At 34.0% G+C, this 16,495-nt stretch overlaps 1 protein-coding gene across 1 annotated transcript; it reads left to right on the top strand.

The window, feature by feature from the left end:
• Positions 1 to 12,561: 12,561 nt before the first annotated feature.
• On the top strand, positions 12,562 to 15,461 carry LOC143593953 (calcium uptake protein, mitochondrial-like). Its single transcript, XM_077073405.1, has 6 exons — positions 12,562 to 12,973; positions 13,656 to 13,879; positions 13,965 to 14,048; positions 14,136 to 14,349; positions 14,714 to 15,010; positions 15,108 to 15,461. Exons 1-6 carry the CDS (start codon positions 12,605 to 12,607, stop codon positions 15,324 to 15,326), a joined length of 1,407 nt encoding a protein of 468 aa, XP_076929520.1. The 5' UTR covers positions 12,562 to 12,604; the 3' UTR covers positions 15,327 to 15,461.
• The last annotated feature ends 1,034 nt before the right edge of the window (positions 15,462 to 16,495 follow it).

Below are 16,495 nucleotides of genomic sequence, written 5' to 3'. Positions count from 1 at the left end.
CATGAAAAAGTTTGTAGGGTTGAAGTGTTTAAAAAAGTTATTTGTTTGTTGCAAGATTAGTGTGGGGCCCGTCTGATTCTAAAAGTGCCACAATAAAGTTAAATATGGATTGAACTCTAAAAAAATATAACGCTTTTTTACCTTTGTATGTGGGCGAGTACGGGGGAAAAAAATAGTGAAGGACGGGTCCATGCTTGACACATTACAGTAGAGTAACGAACACCCAAAAGAATAAGGTATATCTTAGTAAATTGTGTATCGATGATTAGGGGTGTCCAAATATCCAAACCTGATTTACCTGACTTGATACAAACCTGAATAAGCTAATTAAGTCGAGTTAAATATGGTCAAAAAGTATTAATTGGATTAACCCGAATTGTTAATCGGGTTTCGGGTTAACCCGAATAGCTCGATTAGTTGTGATACTTAACTTCAAATACAATGATGAAGAGGTGAAATAAGAACTAAAAAGGCAATACTATAAACTTTATAGATGAGTTCATTATTATACCTGTTCATGAACCATTCGGCGGAAAGTTTATTTATGTTGTGTAATTTAATTATACGAACGAACATGAACACATGTTTCACTAGCTCATCTATATTCGTGAATGTTCGTTTATGATCGTTCATTTAAGTTTGTTTATATTCGTTCACTTACATATAAGTTCCTTCATGTTCGTTTAACTTTGTTTAATTATGTTCATTTATGTTCGTGAATTGTTCGTTTAGATTTTAAATAAACGAACATAAACGAACACGAATACGTTTAGTTTTTAACTAACGAACATGAACACAAATATATGTTCGATTAAGTGAAGGTGTTCGTTAAAAGTTAAATGAACGAACATGGACATGCCTTTGTTCGTGTTTGTTTTGTTCGTTTACAGGCCTATATATGCAGTTATAAGATAATTACTTGTAAAAGAAATCGAAAATTGATTGGAATGACAAATTTTGCAACCTACAAGTTACAAACACAAAAAAAGCAACTTAAAATTATAAAGCAACATGGTTAACCCGACTAACCTGACCCGACTAACCCGAAGACAGAAACCCGATCGAATTGACCCAATGAAACCCCTATCGATGATACTAACAGCTTAAGTAATTACAACTTTTAGAATGGACGTAAAAAGGAGGGTCTTTCTTTATAAATACTACTATTCAGGCGGTTAGCTATAATCTTTGTGGTGAGGCTGTTGAAAATGCCATGCATTTATTTATTTCTTACCCAATCGTAAATCGTATTTGGCGCTAAGTTAGTGCGTGCGGAGCTATATTTAGGAGTTGTAAACTCAAGCTAGGGCTCTAGACCCCTACTTGGATAAGGCCTCTAATTTAGACTGAAGTTAGATAAAAATATACTAAACGATGAAAATTATAACTAAATTTAGACAAAAAAAACATACTAACGATGAAAATGACTCTTAAGTTATTTGAAAAGACGACAAAAATATTTGTGGATAGTCCATCTGCTTTGTAACAATAAAGTTCGAAAAATGCCTCAAAAGGTTGTTTCGTTTAGGCCCCCAAAAGGATTGGCCCGACCATGAGTGTGTGGTGCAAAGTCCCTCTATTTTTTGCGTTTTTGGTTCGATATTTACTCACGATATCATAACTTGGTCCAACTTTGCAATAAAAAGAAAATTGTGTTTAAAGGTGTGACGGCTGATTGGAGTTCTGTTTGCCGTTAATCTTACATTTATATAAACGAAACATTTAAAATCTCTCTGGTTGTTTCATACATTATCTCAAGCCGCCAGATTGCTTTATTTGTAAATAAAGACGTCATATGCATTTCCCAAATTCGCGGTATGGGTCTCATCAAACTCATATAGCCCCCTTAAACATGCTATAACAACTCATTAAATTAAAAATTAATCTCATCAAGTGTTTGACATGAAAATCCTATTAAATAGGGATATACTAAAAATTAATATATGGTTTTCTTAAAAAAAATATATTTTTTGTAATTAGGAATGAATTTTATAGTAAAAAAAATAAGCGGGTCGCGGGTCTCACCAAACAAAGATAGTTTTTAAACCGGGTTATATCTCATTTATTTGCGAAACCATTTCATCATCAAATCATGTGTATATTATTAACTTTCTTACAATAAATAAAATTAAACTCCCAAAAGATATAACACAACCCCGTAATACGGGAGAATAAAAACTAGTAAATATATATATATATGTGTGTGTTTCGTAGTTACTTTTGGAATTTCTTTACTAGTGGTTTTAAAAGAGTTTGTAAATAGACTTGCACTTTGAAAAGAAAAAAAACTAAGCAATCACAATGTAGAGGTGCACAAAAAATCTGTATCTGGAACCGGACCTGAAAAAACTACCCGGAACCGGTTTTTTTATACTCGGGTATTCTATACCTAAAATCGAAACCGACCCTACCCGTAGGGTATGGATAGGGTATGCTTTTTGAGCTCAATACCCGTACCCGGAATCGTACGCGATTTATACCCGTAAATACCCGTAACCGGTCATACCCTATACCCATACCCGGTTATACCCGATACCAATTTCTAACAACCGAAACAATACATGAGTTTTTATAGTATATTTTTATGTTTACTTCACAACGTTTATGTTTAATTTTTTTAAATGCATATTATTAAGTAAATAATTTGTACTTAAGTGGATTTATGGTTTTTGTAATATAATTTAATTATTTTTATAGATTACAAAGCAAATTTAAATTTTTAACAAATTTAAAAATGAATAAAAAAATTACAAGTTCAAAACCGGGTATTAATGCCCGGTTATACCCGGACACATACCCGGTTCCAATACCCGAAGCCGATCATACCCTACCTCGGTACATAGGGTTGAATTTTTCTCCTCAATACCCTACCCGAACCCTACACGATTTCTCTCAATACCCGATTTTCCAATACCATACCCAAACCTGGTATTAGAAAAAACCGGATTTGTCCACTTCTATCACAATGTATGTATAGTGGATAATTGGATATTTACTTGTGAAAATAAAAGGCTTACTAAAACTAACAGCCCAGCCCAACCCAGCGCAGCCCATTAAATAACAGGTTTATGGACCCAAAATCCAAATGACAACAAAGAGAAATTGAGAAATAATTATTTACAAGAATTAGGGAAAAAATGGTTTGGAGTATTTCATTTAGATTTGTATTTAAACAACTTGCAAGAAAAGAAAATATACTATTCATTCTTTTTTGCTGATACCATTAGGATGATGAATGTTATATCAGAATAGGTTAACAAAATTCTGTTTGTGCAACATACTGGTATAATTGGCTCATGTGGACGATTGTGAATAAATTAATACTCAAATGAACCTACAAGAGTGTACCCGATTAGCGAATAAGAAGTTAGTGTAATGTTACACACTTACACACCAACACAAATGAGTAATCACCGATGAAATCAAGTTGAAACAAACAATAGCATAAAAAGATAAACTAAATAATGTTGGTGATTCACTACGGATTATCGTTGTACCTTCACATGTCTATATAGGTAGACTCACACTAGATCACAAAGCGCATTTATATACTTGTGTAAACAGTATCAATCTAAACTAGTCAAATGGGTTAGCAACTTGACTGGGTTGCACTTAAGATCTCTGAATGAGTTAAATAGTTTGCACTTATAAATTGTATGTGATAAACATTAGACAAGTGAATCAAGAACACCAAACACGATTTTGCATAAAACGTTTATGCGACTCTTTTTATTAATAAGAAATATGAACAAAATACTTTCTACTCTTCTCTACCCTACTAGAAATAAACCTTTTGATGGGTTTATATAACACCAACAATTCTAATCCTACTCAAACTATGAAACATAATTAAGCTAGACTTCTAATTTATTTAATAATAACTAAAAGATAACTATGACACCAAGTTATTCAACTTGGTCCCTGAACTTTGGATCTCCACCAAACCGTCCCTTGAGATCTTCCGTACCACCTTTATACTTTTAGCATTAACCATTCGGGTCCTTCAAGTTGGTGTTGCTCCAAGTTTTACACTCCCTCTCAATACCAACTTCAATTGTTCCTCCAAGATCCTTCACACCTTGTAACGCTCGCACTTCCTTGAGCTTGATTCTTGGATTCGACTTCATCACACTCCCTTCAGGTTTCTTTTTCCTGTTATCAATAGAGCTAGTTTCGAGATTACCACTATTTAGAACTGCATCACCCGTTTTCAGATTGGAAACGACTTTTGCTTTCTCAACTCCATGACCAACTATCATGGTACTCAAAGCAATTCTTTCATCCTTACTCGATGCATGCTCCCTCTCGAACTTAACTCCTTTATTCGTTCGTTCATTCAGATCACCGGAACTTTGCATGAACCTCATGCAAACTCCAACTTCAACTTTGTTGGTTTGTTGATCTTCAACGTTTTCTATTCCACCATGACAACCCGTAACATGAAACGGAACTACCTCCTCGTGCACTTTATCCAACACGGTTTCTTTCTCGTCTTGTTCGGTTACTGTCACGGTTACGTCTTGATCAACCATACATTCTTCTTCAACCACGGTTTCCTCATCATCTAGATTCAAAATAACAACAGATGATTCCAAGGTTACCTTCAATTGATTCGACTCTGGCACTGCTTCCGAACTTGTCCACCAACAGGAGCCTTCTTCAAACCATTCATCTACCAGGTTCGGTTTGAATTCGGTGACAGCTGCGTAATTTTTCTGAACCTCAGCCATATTAGCCTCCACTTCCCACGGTTCTTCTTCTCTAACAACAGCTGCATTACCTTCCTCCCTAGGTTCTCGACAATACCTTGCCATATGCCCTTTTTGTCCACATTTATGACACCTAAACGGAAATTGTTTTGGTTGGTACCTTGATTCCTTGTCTCGGTTCTCTTCGTCCGATGAATCTTCTTCAGAGTTATCAACCCGACTCTTTCTATTCCATTCTCTCTTCTTGGGTCGGTAACGTTTCTCGTTCTCCCAATATTTACCTTTGTCTTTCTCACCATCACGATTCTTATTTTTGTAGAACCAATGCTTCTCCTTCCTTCCGACATACAAGGCTTCGCTCTCGGTTTTAATAGACACCCCGGCTAATTGTTTTGCTAAGGCTTCTTGTCCAGCAAGAATATTCTCGAACTCGATAATACTCGGTTGGGTCGCCCACCCTTGAATAGCGGTAACGAAGCTACGATACTCCGGCCTTAAACCGTGGATGAGTATCCGCTTCATACGAGCATCGCTAACCCGAGACTGTGGATCGAGTTCTCCAATCTCGCGACACAAATTCTTTACCTTACAAAAATATTGTGAAATAGGAAGATCACCTTGAGAAATCGTAATCAAATCACCTTCGACTAGTGGCAATCGAGCATCGTTCTTTTTCGTGAATAAGGTATCTAGCGTATCCCACGCTTGCTTTGGGTATTCGAGATCTTGAATGTGATCAAGAACATCATCATCCACCGTTGTCTTGATGATAAACATCGCACGACCCGCTTTCACCTGCCACTTCCCGATACTACCATTAATATCGTTTGCAGGTTGTCTCGTTTCGGTACCGTTTGTTACCTGCCAAAGATCTTGACCTTGAAGATACGATTTGATGCACGTCGACCATTGTTTGTAGTTGCTCTGGTTCAACTTCTTAATTCCTCCTACCATCTGTAACTCTGCCATTCGTTTCAAATTTCTTTAATCTGGGATTAGCACTTGTTTCTGATCGAAATTGTGTCAAAACAATACAAAGGAGTAAAAGTGCTTATGACTTCTGTTACTAGATGAACACAAAAGAAACTGTTGCCGGCTGTGATATATCACGAACAAACAGTTCACACAATTGCAAAGTTGACTTTTGTGAATAAATCTCAATTGCAAAGAAAAAGGAGTGCGGCAGGGGTTATCCGTAGAAACAAATAATTGCAATTTGTGTATATAATATAATTCCAATAATAAAACAACAAATTGCTTCACACCTTTGATTTTATTTCCCCCCGTGACCTGCTTGCCAAGTTTAATCCAACGTCTTTAATTGATCACCCAGATCTCACGACAATTGTTTGAATCCCTTGCCGTCACGTATGGTTGCGACTTCACGCTTCCGTAAATCAATGAGAACCACAGAACTTTCTTCGTAGCAATCTTTAAACGTTCTTGCCTGCGATCGGTTTCTTGGCCTGTTATGCCTTTGATTGGAACTACCACCGCAATCAAGACTTGCCGCCGATCGGAAACACGAGCCAGGATCGTTAGGCTCTGATACCACTTGTTAAACCTTAGACAAGTGAATCAAGAACACCAAACACTATTTTGCATAAAACGTTTATGCGACTCTTTTCATTAATAAGAAACATGAACAAAATACTTTCTACTCTTCTCTACTCTACTAGAAATAAACCTTTTGATGGATTTATATAACACCAACAATTCTAATCCTACTCAAACTAGGAAACATAATTAAACTAGACTCCTAACTTATTTAATAATAACTAAAAGATAACTATGACACCAAGTTATTCAACTTGGTCCCTGAACTTTGGATCTCCACCAAACCGCCCCTTGAGATCTTCTGTACCACCCTTATACTTTTCGCATTAACCATTCGGGTCATTCAAGTTGGTGTTGCTCCAAGTTTTACACACACACACACACACACACAATATATATATAGGGGATGGTTCAAGAGAGAAATCAAATTATTGCAAGTAATGAAAGAAGTTATTTATAGCCCTAGATTAATAGTGATCAATGGCCTACAATGGTTATGACATATTTGTAAATATTTGTATATAGTTTTAATGACTTTTAATAAAAAAGGATAGTGTGGTAATTTTCATAATTCATTAAATAAAGAAACTTAATTATTGTCAGGAAGATTACTTGCATTGTTGCCATAAATTATTGTTCACATTATAACTCAATTTGTAACATTCCTAAAATCACACATATGTAGTGGATGTGAAACTATTTTTTTCTTTTAATGTTTTATTTATTGAAATATGGGTTTGCCATTTTTAAAACACCTACACATATTATAATAATATAAACAAACATATCATAAGATGTACCTACACTAGAAATTATCATAATATTCATAGTTTCCCGCACACATTTATATACAACACCTACACAGATCATAATAACCTACACATGGCATTTTATTGCATCATGTTGTAAACAAACAAGTTCATAATATATGCATTGTTTGCATATCCCTACACTCATAAATATAATACCTACACTGAACCTCATACACCTACACATAGCATTTTGTTTCATAATATCGTAAACAAACATATCATTTTATTCCTACACATAATCATTATACACCTACACATATCAAGAAATTATTAAATACACTACCTGTATATCCCTACACATATATCCAACACCTACACATAATACATGTTAATAACAAACAAAATAACAACACGCGTTGTCCTATTTTATTCTAACACGATAGTTTGATACCAATACAAAGTTTTTGCAAGTAACCAAACACTTTATGGTTTCTACTGTCTTATAACTTCTGCTAGCTAGGTTTTGAGAGGAAAAAAAAACCTTCATTGAGCTAAAATATTTTCGTAACACAAATCGAATAAAACATATAAATTCTAACTGAAACTTATTTTATTTTTTTGCTGGTTTCCAGTAATATAGGTGTGGAACCAAATTTGTATAGACTTTATCAATCTATTTGTGGGATTCTAGATACAAAAGGCTAAAAATGACAAAACAAATTAATTAATTAGTTTCAGTTTGATGTATATGATATATTGTGTGTTGTATAATATGTAATGCTTTATATGTAGTAAATCATCATTGTTGGGCAGGTTGTGTTAATATTATAAACATAATAAATAAACTAAAGAAATGTTGATTTATAGGGTATGTTACTATTATAAACGTAATAAACCAAAAAATGTTAATTCATATTTTTTTAATAGATATATAAAATAATAAAATAGCAAAATGAAACTTTCAAGACATTAATACTTACCAAAATAACAAAATGACAACATTTACTATTATATCCTTGCATTTAATTAAATGGAAATACAAAAGAAAAAAAACTGATTGGTTGAAGCCACTTCTTTCATTTCTTGCAATAATTTGATTTCTTTTTTGAACTTAAACATATATATATATATATATATATATATATATATATATATATATATATATATATATATATATATATTCTAATTTTTAACATGTTAGGCCTATTAACTGTTTTATTATTGGACGATTATCAAACTGAAATTAAACACCAAGAAAAGGAGAAATGATGAGCATACAAACGATTTTATTATTGAACTTCGAACACAATTACAGGAAACATTTGCAAAACTATGAAAACTATGTTATTATGCTCAAACTAATTGTCCTTGGTTGACTATAAGTCTATAACACTTGATATAACATTAACACAACATAAACTTAACCACATTGACATTGATCATCTAACCTTTTAGGCTTTTAGCCATCTTCTAAACCCTAAACCAACACCTTGCAATGCTAACTTATACAAGATACAGCATATTAAAAATTTGTACTACAACCCGAACAACATACAAAGATACATTAACTAAACTAGTTAGATTATTGGCCAACGACCAACTTAAATTTAAGTATTTTCATGATGGGTTCATCTCGTGTCAAATATTATTAAGATGCAACCTATTCAAACTAATACAGTTAATATATTTAAGTGCGTATATTTATAACCCAAACAATGTGAGCTGGAAAATGTATCTTCAAATAAAAGGGAGGATAATAAAAATTACACTTGGATGATCAAAGAAACAACCCATGAATCTCTGGTCATTGTTCTTTCTTAGATTAATACCCGGCCATTGTGGTCGAAACGGGTTAGGGTCGGGCATAGGTGTAGGGGTATAAACCGAGTGTTTAAACGGCACACATTTTCCAAGTTTCTTGGAAATCATGAATCTAGTATTGGTGATAGCCGACATGATCTTTGAGAAACCGGTTTTGGGACATGTTCCTATGTTCTTTCGTGCAAGCTTTAGTATCTCAAGCCGGTGTTTCGCAACCGAGACTCCCATGCTTTGAAGAAACTCATGAGTGAAGTAGTTTGTGTCGCCTCTTTGAAGCTCGTTGTGAGTGAAGGCTCGTCCATACTCATATACTAAATATGGGTCTAGATTGGTTTTTGTTAACCATGAATACCAGTCCATGGCTAATAGTATGAACTAGATAGCCAATGAGTGTGTTATATATATGTGTGTGTATGTATATAAAATTAATATACAATAACTCGTCTTAATAGTTAAACCGGGACATTTGAAACAAGTTTTAAATATTGTCATAATTGAGTTTTAAGAGGTGGTTGAGAAAAGTAAGAAAGTAAGGGATCGTCATGTAAGTAATGTATTTATGATTAGAAGCAAGAAAAGACCTATTAATTCAAATAAACAATAAAATGAATATAACTACCGATTCAAACTAATACCGGAGGTTTGGTTTTACAGTTCAGTTAAAACTTGTTTTAAATCCAAATCACCGCAAAGTAGAACCTAAACGTGGAATCAAACGTGTTTATAATGTTTGTTATTATTACTGGCAGTCTATACTTATTATCTAGGCCAGAAGTTATAGGTCCATATTCATTAATAAACGGTTAACAAATATTTTTGATCAAAAGTTTCGGATCCAAATTCATTATTTTAGGTCAACTCTTTTCTGACTTAAACATTATATTCAAGTCCAAATGTAAAAATGCAAACTCATAACCAAAAACGGTTTTATGAAATGGAAATTTCGATTTTGTTAAGTTTGAACCTAAAGGCTACTCATCCCACCCTCCTTCCCCCCCCCCCCCCCCCCCCAAAAAAAAAAAAAAGAATGAAAAAAAATGATAGTGAGGCTTTAATTAGATGTACACATCCAAAAGTTTGATGTAACAAACGCTCCAAGGTCTACAAATACAAATTGCAAGGTTACAACTTTGTGATTATTGAGATAGAGTGTTTCTCACTTCTTTAGGTAACAAAAACTAATCATTGTTGATTTTAGACACGTATATTAACGATCCTAGATCTTGTTCCTTCTTTTATAAACATAACCACACACGGCTAGACAGTACAATCCTATAATACATTAAAGACTTAGACATTATAACTTTGTCATTTATACATGTTGATAATAACAACGAATTTGTGGGATTTTGGCCCTTGTAATCGTCCTCGTTAAAAGAGGCCGACACTCGATCGAGTAGGGGTCACATACTCACATTAGGTTTGCAAATTGGATGTTTTGTGGACCATGTGAGAAGAAATTTGATGGAGAAATTGGTTGGACAATAATATATGAGTTAATTTGATTTTAAAGGCTATAATTTCATTGAAGTAGTACCAACTAGGTTCATAATGTCACTTGAATTCAATAACATGCGTACTTTTAGGATAGTAAATTCATTAGTTAATTTTGGTAACTAGAAGTTTTGGGCTATCCTTGATATAAAGTTTTAATTTCGAGTAGTTCCGATTTTTACTTTTAAGTTCATCCATAAAAAACGGTCAGGCTAACGTACCCCCCCTCCCCCTCCTTGCTATCCATACACCCCCCCCGCCCCGAACTTTCATTTTCCTTTAACATTTGTAATTGACATATTAGTCCACCTTATTTTATTTTCTTATCTTCTCAAATTACTAAATAAAAAACTATTAAGTTTTTATTTTTGTTTTACAGTTTTTTATATATTTTTATTATTGATTTTATTATTTTATTTCTGTAAGATTTTATTAAAATTTTGTTTATTCTTTTACGTGTATTAAAAAGTTTTGTTTGTTTTCTCTAGCTAGGTTTTTTTTTTTTTTTTTTTATAAAATGTATTTAAAACAATTTAACTTTTTTTGTTAGCTTTGAATACATGACATTAATGTTACATGAGAAAAAAGTTAATTTTTTTTATCAAGTTGTATGTTCTTTTTATTTATAAAAAAATATGTTTTTTATAAAAGAATGTAAACTATCCGTTAATTTAAAAAAACGCTCTCTAAAATGATTAAAACAAGTATAGGAAAAAAAACTTTTTTATAACAAGAAAAACAAAATTTTAGATAAGAAAAAAAAAACATTTTTCTAAGTAAGAAAAAATATGTGTTTAGTAAAGGCTTTTAAAGATACATAAAAAGATAAATAAAAAAATTGTTAAATAAAAATAAAAAAAAGTTTTTATAAAAATAATAATGATAATAAAATATAACAAAATGACAAAAGAAACAACAAAAAGGTATAACTTGTATTAATGTAAAATTTGAGGTAGGGGTATGTTTAGTAAAAATGGATGAGAGGGGGGTACGTTTAGCAGCACCCATAAAAAAAGTTTATAAATAAAAATGAATAAAAGACAACAATATTCAAAATGTTTTATCATACTTTTTGTTAAGGGATAAATTGTATGAAAATGTGATGAAATTTACTTTTATTGATATTATATATTTATATGTGATACTTATCGAACTTTAACCTTCCATTTGATAATTTATTTAGTGTGTTACCCTTGAATATAACTCACTACCTTTTTTTCTTGAACGATCAATTAAAAGAATTTTATTAAATATAAAATAATAGTCAACCTAACAAGATACTAGTCTAACAAAGTTATACCACACCCGATTCACTTTAGCGCCCCTTTCTTACATCCTATTTATATCAAACATGCGCCACCTTTCTCAAGTAATGCTCGAATGCCTTGATCTGTGACGCACCCATAAGAAACTCAACGCTTTAATTTCCCCCAATACATTATTCACATTGACCATCTTCCTTTCAAATACCATCTCGTTTCGACCGCAATACATTAATTAGAGTATTTGTCTGTATTTTAATTACCTAAATGTGTGTATTTGACCGCATACTGGGCACTACCTAAATGTGAGTATTCGTCTGTATTTTAGTTAAGACTTATATAAATTAGCTATTAATATTAAACTTATTAAATCTAAGCTTATTGGCCTATTGTAGTTAACCAAATTTTATTAACCGATTCCTATGTAAAACTCCTTAACCGATTTTTAACCTACGATTAATATCGGTTGCAAATCAGTTACAATTTTACCAAATAAAAACCAGTTACTGTTAAAGGATTTCTCTCGTATAAATTACTAGAAATGATCCGGTTTCAGATTTGATCAACAAAGTCAAGAACCGGATTGCGTATGAACCGGTTCAGGGTATCGTCGGGTCTTTGATAGGTTTTGCCGAACGTTTAACTAGTTTTTCCCGGGTCAAGTCGGGGTTTTTACTGAGTAGAGTTGGAACCGGTTTTGATGGGTCAGGTTCGATCTTGGTCTAGTACGGCTTCTCTGAGAAATTGAAACCTAGTTCATACCCGTGGATTGAATATAACGGGTCCGGAACCAGGCTTTATCCCTGCATCTGGTATAAACCTTCACCCGGCCCAAACTCAGGCCCATTATGAAACAAACATTTAGCTCCCACATTCACTCAACGAATGAACCACCGTGTTTCCCTCCAAGTTGTATCCACCACCACTCTTACCTTCTATAACTCCCATGCACCCATTTATTCCTTCATTCATTCATTCTGCTCTTCCAAACCAATCTACGTACGTTACTATGCCTTTTTCCTTTTCCTTATTCACCAAAAAACCGTCGTTTTCCGCAACCCGTCGCGCAATCACCTCCCAATGCCGTTACATCTCCACAAAGCCTAACAACCCGAGTCACGATCGTCACAAAAAGGTCGAATCGCTTCTTGAATCGCTGACCTCGGGTGCGGTTGTCGTTGGAATGAGCTTAGGCATTTGTTATTTCACTTATGTGCCGCAACCCAACTCGCATTTTGCATTTGCGTACTCGGATTCTATTGAACGAGCGTCGTCGGAGTCTGAGAAGAAAGCGAGGTATATCGTTGCGGATTCGTACCGGAAGAAGGTTTTCTTCAAGTATGAGAAACGAATCCGGACACAAAGTCCACCGGAAAAGGTAGCATTCATTATTCAATAACTTTTTTTTAAATATAATTAAAAATATAATTTAAATGATTTTTTAGTTAAGAAATTATTTCAGACAATCAAAAACTTTTACATGACGCACGCTGACCAAACATATTTCCATTTTAGGATAATATATTTGTTGCGTTAGATGGAAATCTGTTATGTCAATATTGAAATCTGATGAGTGGAGATTGAAATATGTTGCGTAAGGAGCACGTGTCACGCTAACGACTAGAAAACTTTAAAAGTCAAGACTATTTTGTCAAACTCGTTGGTCATTGTCATGATTATTTTAGTGATTTTCCCTAATTTTTTTAAAAGTGATGCTAGAGAGACACGACATTAAAAAGGGTACATATATGTGCCTGTCACGTTATACAACAACATGATGTTATACGAACAATATAATAGAGTGAAAAAATAGTTATATATGTGCCATATTGCTAATTCTGTCATCAGTCACATCATATTCTTTTTATTTCATTTTTTATCACTCAAACATTATACAATGTATGAACAACACCTTATATAGCATTTATTCGACCATTTTTTTGCTTTTTATACGACCTATGTGACCATTTCTCTATAAATCCATACGACCCTTATAACACATTAGTAAATCCCTGATACTGTACCATTTTCTAGTTTTGTTGATATATGTGGAACCGTAGGTGTTCGAGTATTTTGCATCATACCGGTCTCCAACCGGCGAGCCATTCATGACACCGGCAGACTTGATGCGTGCGGTGGTACCAGTGTTTCCCCCTTCCGACGCTACTCGCATTCGCGAGGGATGTTTGAAGGGGGAATGGTCACCAACCGATCTACATTGCGCTCCTTCGAAATTCTTCATGCTTTTCGATACCAATAACGACGGACTTATATCCTTCGCCGAGTAAGCATAAACAGTTAAACACACTTCTTTCAATTCGGTTACATAGATTTCGTGACAATAACTTCGATTCGAATTTTTGTAACAGATATATATTTTTCGTTACGTTGTTAAGCATTCCCGAATCGAGCTTTTTGATAGCTTTTAAGATGTTTGATCTTGATAACAGCGGGTAAATTGTTATACATTTGGTGAAATTAGTGGTTTGTTATTATGTTTGACTTTGACTTATGTGGTCAAACTTTGACTTTTTGACTAGTGAGATTGACAAGGAGGAGTTCAAGAAAGTCATGGCAATGATGCGGGCTCAGCATAGACAAGGGTCTAGACAGCGAGGCGGGATGCGAAATGGGCTTAAAATTTCGACTCCGGTTGAGAATGGTGGACTTCTTGAGTATTTTTTCGGGAAGGACGGGAAAACGTGTCTTGCGCTCGAGAAATTTGTTCAGTTTTTGAAAGATTTGAATAATGAGGTCCGTGTTTCTTCTAGTTGGTCGGGTCGGGTCTGTTAGGTTAAGTGACGGGTCAAAATTATGGTTCATTTTCTAAATTACACATTTTCTAAGATGTAATTATGAGACCTTCTATCAAGAGACATAAGTCTCTATCACTTGGCCAACTACCTAAGTGGCGATTGCTAGAACATTTTATGATACATTTAATCCGTTTGACCTTTTTTTTATTATGCCTTATATTTGATCATTTGTTTGGCTTGTCAGGAGTGAAAACTAACCGGCCTGTTTTTATGAGTCGAATTTATCGTCCATGCTAAATTGTGAAAGCTCGTGATTTTGTACTAATGTAAGGAAACGTTTGTTTTATCTTTGTATTGTGTAGATTTTGTTGCTTGAATTTGCTCATTACGACCACAAATCAATAGGCACAATATCTGCTAAAGACTTTGCGTTATCAATGGTGGCATCAGCCGACATGATACACATTAACAAGTTTCTTGGCCAAGTTGACCAAATAGATGATGAACCGAATCTCAACAACATTCGTATCTCATTTGACGATTTTAAGAAGTTTGCGGAGTTAAGAACACAACTGAAACCGTTGACTCTAGCCATTTTTAGTTATGGGAAAGTTAATGGTCTCCTAACAAAAAAAGATTTTCAAAGAGCAACAAAACAGGTAAAATAATATCATGGGATCACATATAAGTGGTCCCATAATTAACTTTGTACATGAAATATAAAGTTCCAAAAATGATTTATTTTCGTGGTGATAGGTTTGTGGGATTTCTTTAAGCGATGAGGTGATTGATATGATATACTTCTTGTTTGATGAGAATCGGGATGGAAGGTTAAGCTCAGACGAGTTTCTACAAGTGTTGCAAAGGCGAGAGGAGGATAAGTTTGAGCCGAGGGCGGTAGGGCTCATGGGTATATTCTCGTGTTGGTTGCAATGCTCGAGAAATAATTGTTCGACAACAAGGATTCTTTTTTAGTTTATGTTAAAGAAAAATGTATAGATTAATCGAGTTAAGATGTACTTATAACGTGATATGTTGATGATGTTTTATAATCACATTTCACGATCAAAAGTAATAGTTACACTTGTTTCTCATTTTGTTTATGTTCTTTTGGTTATCGTTTGATTGGAGCAAGGTATATGTCAAGATAGTTAAGTCATTGATCTAATATAACAAGAGATTTGGCTAAACAGTTAACTTTGAGCATGTTATACATTTAATACATTTAATAGAAACTATGGGTGCAACTCGGATCGAGCCTGAGTTTGAGTCTTGTATAGGAAGCTCGTTTAGGCTCGTCAAGCCTTACATATTTTTATGTTTTGCCTACCTCTTTTGGATTTCTATGTCTTATATTCACATGGCATAGCCAAGCTCGAGCCGATGTTTGGCTCATAGCTGAGCATAGGATCGTTTATCATCCACTCAAAATATATAAATAATAACAATAATAATAAGTATATAAATTAATTAATAAATAATAAATAAGTCGAGTTCGAGCTTAAAAAACCAGCTTAGGAGCTAAGCTCAAGCTCTAGTAATTCAAATGAGCCGAGCTCCAGCATAGTTGAGTTGGGCTATGTCTGTCTCGTTTATAGGAGAAACACATTACAAAATAACGTGTACGTACACCGTACACTCTTCATTCGAATTTTGGGGATTATTCAATTGGAAAATTCTCAAAATGTCATATTTATGGAAATATTTCATTTTTGTCTCTATAAATAAAAGTTTTTAGAAATGTCCCTTACAAACAAGTCTTTGACGACGTGTTAGGCCTAAACGCGTCTTTCACGACCTGGTTGGCCATCAAACGCGTCTTTCACGACTTGTTAGCCTCTAATGTGTTGTCATTCACGACCTGTTAGCCTTTAATTTGTCTTTCATGACCAGGTAGCCTTTGACTCGTCTTTCACGACATGTTTGTCTTAGGTTGTGTTTGTTTTTGCTTATAAGGTCTTCAAGAAGCCTATGTTCGCGGGCGCGCAGACATAAGCTCTTGAAGACTGTTTGTTTTTTTAAAAAAAAAAAGATCTGAAAACTGCTTTTATGGTATTAAAAAGTAAGCTAATATCACCATCTTCACACTTCTTAACATTATACCGACACCCAATGTCCAACACCATCACCACCCACCGTCCGCT

The sequence above is a fragment of the Bidens hawaiensis genome, unplaced genomic scaffold, assembly GCF_021521415.1.
Source record: "Bidens hawaiensis isolate Kalapana, Puna unplaced genomic scaffold, B.hawaiensis_p1.1 tig00042947_1, whole genome shotgun sequence".
Taxonomy (NCBI): Eukaryota; Viridiplantae; Streptophyta; class Magnoliopsida; order Asterales; family Asteraceae; genus Bidens; species Bidens hawaiensis.
Note: the sequence above shows the minus strand (reverse complement) of the source record. Positions and strands in the feature narration are given on the sequence as shown.